Source organism: Palaemon carinicauda, chromosome 2, assembly GCF_036898095.1.
Source record: "Palaemon carinicauda isolate YSFRI2023 chromosome 2, ASM3689809v2, whole genome shotgun sequence".
In the NCBI taxonomy this organism is placed as follows: Eukaryota; Metazoa; Arthropoda; class Malacostraca; order Decapoda; family Palaemonidae; genus Palaemon; species Palaemon carinicauda.
Window position 1 is genome coordinate 122,198,613 of NC_090726.1, and position 9,375 is coordinate 122,207,987.

At 40.4% G+C, this 9,375-nt stretch overlaps 1 protein-coding gene across 4 annotated transcripts in view; it reads right to left on the reverse strand.

The window, feature by feature from the left end:
* Positions 1–353: 353 nt before the first annotated feature.
* Positions 354–9,375, reverse strand: part of LOC137626753 (1-acyl-sn-glycerol-3-phosphate acyltransferase epsilon-like) — a 280,699-nt gene continuing 271,677 nt past the window's right edge. For all 4 annotated transcript variants that reach the window (XM_068357759.1, XM_068357762.1, XM_068357769.1 and 1 more), the window contains one exon: positions 354–4,261. In XM_068357759.1, coding sequence (XP_068213860.1) covers positions 4,027–4,261 — 235 coding nt within the window. In that variant the 3' untranslated portion in view covers positions 354–4,026. The remainder of the gene's footprint in view (positions 4,262–9,375) is intronic.

Below are 9,375 nucleotides of genomic sequence, written 5' to 3' on the forward strand. Positions count from 1 at the left end.
AGGAAAAATTTCTTATGACTACTCTTGTACTATAGTCTCAACAAATATGAAATGAGTCAAGAAACTAAAAAAAAATCTGTTAAATGGGAATTCCCAAGTCCCATACAAGATAATACCACCAATGTGTCTTTTTTTTTTACTTTGTAATGTTGACTGCCACAATCCTACTAGGGACCTAATCTGCTTGCAACTCATGTTTATTGTTCATCAAAATATGTATCAGCAATGTTACAATCTTTTATGAGAAGCATTCCAAAGTAAGTTCCCATAATACAGTATATATTTCATAGTTAATATTGAATTGTGTCCTTTGCAAAATGAAATTACCCATCTACATGAGAGAATACAAAATGCATTATTCAAAATTTATTGTAAAATTTTACACATCTAATTACAAAGAAATTATCAGGAATATAGTACTGTAGTCATAAAAAAAATCAAACCTACTTTTCAAATGTATGGAAAAAAACTGACCAAAGAGAATTTTATATTAATTTCAAAATTAAGTCTCAAGAAATAAAACACATCCATGTTATTAGATTAGACAATTATTACACCAATGTACTATGACAACAAACTGACAAGCACAAACAGCAAGTCACAAAGAAGAGCAGAACATAACATAGTTGACCTACACTGTAGCACCATTATGATTACAGTTTGATAAGGGTCAAGGAATTCTATACGGTACATAAATATTCCCTATTCTTATATAATATTTTGTATATCTCCTATGACAAGTCATTCTCAGATATCAATAACCTGGTGATTTTAATCTCCAGTTGGTGAAAAGGCAAATGGTAATCTACAACTGTAATCAAAATATAATTTTTTGCTCCCTCCAGTTCTGAGTATAGTTTCTAAGCTTTAAGTATGATTTTAAAAACATTCCACTCAGCTCAGTTCATTTTGTTCTCAAAAAGAAAACTCTGGGAAACACATTCAATCTTTTGTTGTAACATCATTGAAGACGATAAATTTCATGCTTGGCAACAAGTAGGCATCAATAAATGAGAATAAATTACAGCAGCACTAAAAGGCACCACTACAATAGCAAGCGTATTGGAATTATTCTGGTTACAACTTTCCTTTTATACACACTGGCAATCAATATACAAGATGCATTCCGTACATTTATTGCCACAGGATTTTATTTTGGAAAATATTGGTTTATGAATAAGGCAACAAATACTAAATACTTGTAGATTTGCCTTCTTTAACATACGTTACACTATTTTCACATTAGCCTCTAGTAGCAGACAAGTAATTTTGAATCTACAACTTACACAGCTGGCATCAGGCATATCAACTCATTCTATTATCTTCCCTGTTAAAATTGCGAATAATTTTACAGCATAAAACAAAAGTAAATATTTTATCCTGTTAAAGTGAAACTTTTTCAGTATCACATGCAACTCACATAAAATAACATGATGGGCAACAATAAGTGGTTGCTCAATTGTACCAGCCTCCTACAAACATACATGACACTATCTTCCAATAATCATACCTACCTTTTCCCACACTATATTTCATACCTTTGATCTGTACAATGAATAAGGCAAGAATTCCTAAATCATCTCAGAGATGAATTATTCAATTCTTTCTTTCTAGATTACAGTTCAGTTGTTACATATCAACAGTACAGTAAAAACTGTCACACATTAACAGTACAGTAAACAGTGTTTGTTCAACACTTATTCATTTCCACAAAAAAGTTTTGGTGTCTAATTCAACTCCTTTTCTTTAAATGCAAAGGAAAAATATGAACTCGATCAATTAATTATAAAAGTTATAAAACATGGAATTAAACCAGTGATATATATGTAATGTAAAATCACAAGAAAAACTTGAACCCATCATTGTGCATTAAAAATTACTACCTGTGCAACAATATGAACAAGGTAACAAGAGAATACGGCATAATTCTAAAACTAAAAGTTATCCAGACATTATGTAGAGCACCAAAAAAAAAAAAAAAAAAAGGGATAGATTTGCTAATTACAAAAAGAAATTTCTTTTCATCAAGCATGGGTATTGAGAATTTCAAAGAATTGACGTCATGTCTACATCCAAAAGAGGAATTCATAAAATCCTAACCACTGCAGGGTCTTGTCATTATTCTACTGAACAATGCCAATGATTAACTTCTAAAGCTGACACTTCACTGTTTTGGATGATCAAGAATATATTAAGAATGCATCAGTACACATCTACTTCACATTGAGAGGATGTACCTGTAATAATTTTCATTTTCTAATACCAAATAAATACCATTAAGTAATATCTACTAAATACCTATTCAAATATTCACTTAGAATTTTACTCTTTCTTTTTCACTCAAACCGAGTGTAGTTTAGTTTATCTTTGTTAGTGCTGGTCAAGTAAATGGAATACAAAACATAAAAAAACTAACTAGGTATATATGTAACTTCTCATGTAGCCTATATACAGATTCTGAACCTAAAAATGACATCTTGTGATCCCTTATCAAGTCAGACTGGTTATCTTGAATAATGAGAGCTATATTAATCAACTGCAATTCACCTTTTTTATAAGCACATATCCTTGAAGTAAATTTGTTACATTATTTGTTTAAGCATTTGATCACTTTCTCATAATTGTTTTATTTCTCCAAATCTCCTTTCTACTGATGAATATCATACTGAGAAACACAAGATTATTTCATTTAATTATTTTGTATCAGAAACAGGAATTACTAAATATTTCCACAAACTAAATCTGCTAATCTGAATCAAACAAACCTGTAGTGAAAAAACTCAGCATAAAATGTAATAAGCCATCATGTATAGGTAGAAAAATACATTTTACCCATAAACATACAGGTATCACATGAGAATCTTAGGTTATAAAATTATCAAAAGAAATTCATGCACCAACCGAAACTCCCTCATTACCATCTTATGAGAGCAATGAAAGATAATAAAGACTAGACAAAGAAATTTAACAGCAGCCTTCATAGCTGTGTAAATGAAGAGAAAATTATAAAATAGTGCTTGTGATTAGATACACATCACTATAAAACATATTGTATATAGTCCACAAGTGCAAATCCCTTGGCAGCTATGAAATTTGTGGCATTATTTTTTACTTACAATTAAATATCATTTTGAACACGTCACCTACACATATAAAGATATACAAGTCACTTTTGCCCCTCTCATACTTGTTTTTTTTGTATTGGCCTAATGTAAAACTTGTTAAATGTAAGAATAAAACATATCACATTACATTATTCTTCTGCTAAGGTAGCTTTCCCCTATCCTTGTCTTCTAGTTATGCCTTGTTTTTCAACAAAATACTTATGTACACAGTATCTAAATTTCTACAATGGTAGCATTTGGTATTCCTTTAGACACATACTGTACTTGACAGCCTTTTTTAACATAAAAATTCAATAGAACATACTAGCCTGGATAAATTGAGGATAGGTGTACGTTAATAGCAACATATTCCAGTAAAAGCCTCCAAATTACACGTCTCGGTTAAAATTTCATTATCACAAATGCACTACACACATGAACACACTCATTTAAGACATAACAGACTGACACTCCATGACTTTCAAATCACACACTTTGTGACATTCCCAAAATATGACAGCAGGCTTAAAAAAATATTATTAGCCACTGTAAATCAATGAATACCTTTCAAGCAAAATACAGTATAATTTTTTTAAATACTGAGACTCCCTTTACAAAACATACAAAGTTTACTATTGTTTCAAACTATAATCTACTGTTTTCTATACTTTATTTTTATGCATTATCAATTCATCACTCATTATAACATTATTACTGATCAAAATTATATCTTCCTATAAAATACTTAATTCTTATTACCTCCAAAAACTCATCTTTATTTAATAATATGAAAGAGAAATATCTCTATCGTATGGTAAATATTAATACAAATACTACAAACAAACCCCAACATCTCAGCACTAAGGTTATGTATGGTAAACTTTTCAACATTTAAAATGAAACATCCTAAATTCATACTTTTCTAACATACAGAGCGAAGAGCTAGCCATCCATAACCACCCAACGTGCCATAGACAAGAAGCTGTAAGTATAACTGACGACCAAACTTGGTACATAGAGCAGGCACTGTTATGGCTGTGAAGACCAGGAATGAAGATAATGTAGACCACAGACCAAGAGAATGAGGACGGCCACCTAATCTCGTTTGTACAGATGCTCGGGTTTCTTTGTCTTTACTGAAGAAGTTTTCAGCAAGCCTGTCAATGTAAGATTGTCTGTTAAAAGCTGCAAAATATTCTAATATTCTAAGAAAAACTTCCGATAACCTATTTGGTAATCTAAGTGTATTACCCAAATACAGTAAATTTTCAGTGAATTGCCCGAACAAAATACCTAAGTTAAAATATGTGAGAAAGAAAAAAGGAATGTATGTGATCTAGGTCAATACTAAAAATACTATTCATTCATGTTAGGCACTTGTGAGGCACTTTTGAATAGTAACTTTTAACAATCAGCACAGTTGAATGTGTACACATTCAAAATTCTTTAAGGTAACTTTACTCAATTAACTTTATTTTACTCATTTGACCACTTAGATTATATATACGTACAGTATATATATATGCACACACACACACACACATACACACACACACACATATATATATATATGTATATATATATATCACAAATTTTTAGTAATTCGTATTTTTCCTAACATACTTACCGAAAAACACTTTCTTAGGAGTTACTGGAACCTCCTCTCAAACGACCAGAGTTTTGTGTAGTTTACCCTACTCCCATTTTCTATAGTGGTAGGCCTACCGGGGGAAAACGTGACCCGAGGGCAATGCCCAGGGTAGGCCACATGTTAGCCCAGGTCGTCTTCTTCAGTAAGTTTTAAGTAAGGGACAATACTCAAGAACAGTGAGGCAACTGGGGGACGGTTGGGGGGGCCATGACCCGAAAGTGTTTCTCGGTAAGTATGTTAGGAAAAATACAAATTACAAAAAATTTGTGATTTGTTCCGACACAGAGACTTACCTCAAAACACTTTCTTAGGAGACTTACACTTTAGGAGGTGGGAGTGCCTCCCATACATAGACCCCGATGGTAAGTAGGATAAACTACACAAAGGACTCATTAAGTGTGTAAATAACACTTACCCTTCAAAATATTCCTTGTTGTGCTAGATGAATATTGGCGACTCTTGAGACTTGTCTATTGTGTAAAAGATCCGAGGACGACTGATAGTACGAGAAAAGGGAAAGAAGGAGAAAACCAAAGATAATCATACTTGTGTCTAGAGCATTTGTGATTCGCGATTGAACCTGGGGCTTAAGCCGTCAAACTGGGTGGAGCGCTGAGATGACTGGCCCGATCGAAAACCCATCCAGAGATTTCCTCGTACAATCCTTGAGATAGTGAGCGGTGAATGTCGACTGATTAGACCAAGTTCCTGCTCGAAGAACCTGAGCTACCGACATGTTCTTTTTAAATGCTAGAGAGGTGCTTAGGACTCTAACATCATGAGCCCTGGGCTTTCCTGGTACTGTAAGCCCCTCGCCTGAATAAGCTTGAATAATTACTTGTCTGAGCCAAAAAGAAACAGAATTCTTGGATATGTTCTTTTTAGTTTTACCCCAGGATACGAAGAGGTTCTTAATAGTCGGACGGAGCCTCGCCGTTCTTTTAAGATACTTCCTAATCACCCTGACAGGGCACAATTTCAAGTCCTCCTGATTACCCGAGTTAGGAATTGCTGGGACCGTAAAACTTTCAAACCTAGGATCCCAAATGGAAGGATTCTGGGTCTTGGCGATGAAGGAGGGGCCAAACTTAAAGGTGATCTCCTTCCACCCTCTAGAGTGCTCTACTTCATACGACAACCCATGTATCTCGTCCACCCTCTTAGCTGAGGCCAACGCTAACAGGAAGACTGCTTTGAACGTGAGATTCTTGTCCACAACGTCTTTTAAGGGTTCAAAGGGTGGTTTACGGAGCGTATCTAGCACCCTAGCAAGGTCCCAACTCGGGATTCTAGGGGAAGAAGGAGGACATGCTTGTTCGAAGGCCTTGATGAGCATGGAAATATGTCTGGAAGATCCTAAATCTATTCCCTTCAAGAGGAATACTTGACCAAGGGCGGCTCGAACTCCTTTAACCGCTGGGACTGACATGACCATCTTATCCCTGAGATGGACCAGGAAATCTGCTATCATGGGAACTGATGCTTCTAAGGGTTCTATCCTCTTGGCCTTACACCACTTAACGAACATCGTCCATTTGGATTGGTAGACAGCCGTAGAAGATTTTCTTAAGTTGAAGGGACATCCTCTTAGCTGTCTTAGACGGGTACCCTTGTCCTTTCAGGAGGCTCTGGATAACCTCCAGGCGTGAAGACGAAGGGATTGCGGGTTTTCGTGAAACCTCTGAAAGTGTGGCTGCCTCAGGAGGTCTGGCTTGTCGGGGAGAGGCCACGGAGGGAGAATGGCGAGGCTTTTTAGGTCTGCGAACCACTCTCTCTCTGGCCACCAAGGCACTACCAAAGTCATCTTTAGGTTGATTGCCGTCCTCACCCTGTTGAGGACTTGTCTTATTAGGGAGAAGGGTGGGGAGGCATAGACGTCGAGACCGTCCCACCTATGTTGAAAGGCGTCCTCCATTGCTGCTTTCGGGTCTGGGACAGGAGAACAGAATACGGGGAGTTGCGCGTTCAACCTTGTTGCAAACAGATCCATTACCGGGGATCCCCATATCTGAATGACGTAGCTTGCCACTTGTGGATGCAGGGACCACTCTGTCGCCACTACTTGTCCCACTCTGCTGAGGCCGTCTGCCAGGACGTTCTTCTTCCCCGGAATGAATCTTGCCGTCAGGTTGACTTCCTCCTTTTCTGCCCACTACAGGACCTGTAGGGCAAGATCGCACAACTCCTTCGACTTCAGTCCTCCCTCCTTCTTTACATATGCCACCACGGTTGCATTGTCCGACATCAGAGCCACTGAGTTCCCTTTCAGATCCTTTGTGAAGTGTTTGCAGGCTTCTTGGACCGCCCTCATCTCCAGGACATTGATGTGTAGGGACTTTTCCTTGTCTGTCCATCTTCCCTTCGCTGTCTTTTCCCGAAGATGTGCACCCCATCCCTCCTTCGATGCGTCCGTAAACAGAAGGATTTCCGGAGGTTCGGCGGACAGTGGCATCCCTTTTAGTGTGTGTGTCCGATCCTGCCACCACTCTAGAGCTTGCCTGGTTTCCTGAAGAACTGGAACAACTTTGTCTGAGGAACTTCTCTGGTTCCAATTCTCTTTTAGATTCCATTGAACTAATCTTAGGTTCTGCCTCCCGTGTGGAACTAGCTTCTCTAGGGACACCAGATGTCCTACCAACCTCTGCCAATCCTTCGCCCTTCTGGGATGTCCTAGAAGGAAGGGACGGAGAACTTGGTCCAGGTTGTTCAGCCTGTCTATGGATGGAAAAGCCTTGACCTGTAATGAATCCAGCACTATTCCCAAGTCATCCTGTTGGTCGGGATCAACTGAGATTTCTCCAGGTTGACTGTGATGCCCAGATTTTTGCATAATTGCAGAAGGTCTTCGCCCTGTTGCTTCAAGACTTCCTTTGAGGACGAAAGGAGTAACCAGTCGTCCAGGTATCGGATTAGACGAATCCCCCGTTCGTGGGCCCATACGGAGACTGTCGTAAACACCCTCGTGAATACCTGGGGCGCCGTGGAAAGTCCGAAGCACAGGGCCTTGAATTGCAAAACCAGGGCACCCCACGTCACCCGGAGAAACTTCCTGCTTGCTGGGTGAATAGGAATCTGGAAATAGGTGTCCTTGAGGTCTATGGATATCATAAAGTCTCCCTCCCTCAAGGACGCCATGACTGTTCTTGGGGTGTCCATTTTGAAGGTGGTCTTCCGAATATACTTGTTGAGGGCTGACAGGTCTATTACTGGTCTCCACCCTCTTGTCGCTTTCTCTAACAAGAACGGGCGACTGTAGAACCCTGGACCCGGAAAATTCACTGTCTCCAAGGCTCCTTTCTGCAACATTGTGGAAACTTCTTCGTCCAGTGCTGTACTTTTCGCCGGGTCCATGGGAACCAACCAGTCCGCCTGACTTGCTGGAATCAGCGAAGGCGGGTCTTCCAGAAATGGAATCCTGTAGCCTTCCTTCACTACCGTTACTGTCCACGGATCTGCTCCGTGGAGCTTCCATGCTTGCCAAGAGAGTCTGAGGCATCCCCCTACCTGAGGCTTGGGCAGGGGAGGGTGGCCTCTCGCCTTATCATCTACGGGCTGACTGGCCTGCCCGTCCTCTTCTGGAGGATGAGTACGCACTCCTGTAGGTTGGAGTTGTTGAAGAAGGTCCCCTTCGGGAGGGATTCACTGATTGGGACCATGTCCTGAGGAAGGTTCTCGCCTTCCTTGCGTTGGGGCAGATCGCGAAGTCGAGGGCGCTTCTGCCACAGGTCTCCTGAATACGGGTCGTCTCGCCAACTGTGGCTTATGTACGGCAAATTCCCTCTTTTAAACCATCTTTTCCGCCAGCTCTTCTGCCTTTTTAGTTGGGATAAGGTGTTCTTCCCATACGGAGATGTTCCGCAGGGCTCTAACTTCCCTGTCGGGGATTTTCACTGGCAGGTTCTTAACCAAAGCGTTTCTTCTCCTCAGTACCCAGTTCGCGGAGAGAGCCAAGGACTGGAACATCAGAAACTTCAGGGCACGGCTATCTGATCCCAACAACTCGTTCAGAGCCTCACGTTTGGCCGGCTCCATCGAGTCTGTTGGAATCTGAGTGCCCACTAAGGTGGTGGCCCACCAATCCAACCACGAGGCAACGTTGACCAGGTCCTTTGACATCTCCTCCATCATCACGGACTTGGACTGGGAGAAGAAGGTGGGAGCCGATGACGCCCTTTCGTCGGAGTAGCCTTGGCATAGGATGTCCAGGGCCTCCTCCATCTTGCTTGCCCCGTGCGGTCTTCCTTCCAACGTATAATATTTGCTTTGGGACTTGAGTCCCTGCAAGAGTTTAGCCGCACTATAGCTTTTACTAGAGTCACTATTACGAGCTATAACCTGGTCAATGTGGATTCTGCCTACCCCCACGTCTCTGGCCTCCGGAAGGGCTAGCGAGGATTTCTTCTGAGCGGGTGCTGCTAAGAACTTGTTTAACCCGGAGGTCCACACTTCCTCCTCTTGTGGGACGGGCTCCACCAAATTGTTGTAGCCTCTGATCAAGGAGATCACCCTCCTATATGCGGAGTCCTCCGTCGGCAACGTAGTCTCGTCGTCCACTTCCTCCGTCCTACGCTGGGGAGAGGCGTGATCACGGGCACCTCCGCTTGGACGGGACCCTCGGTT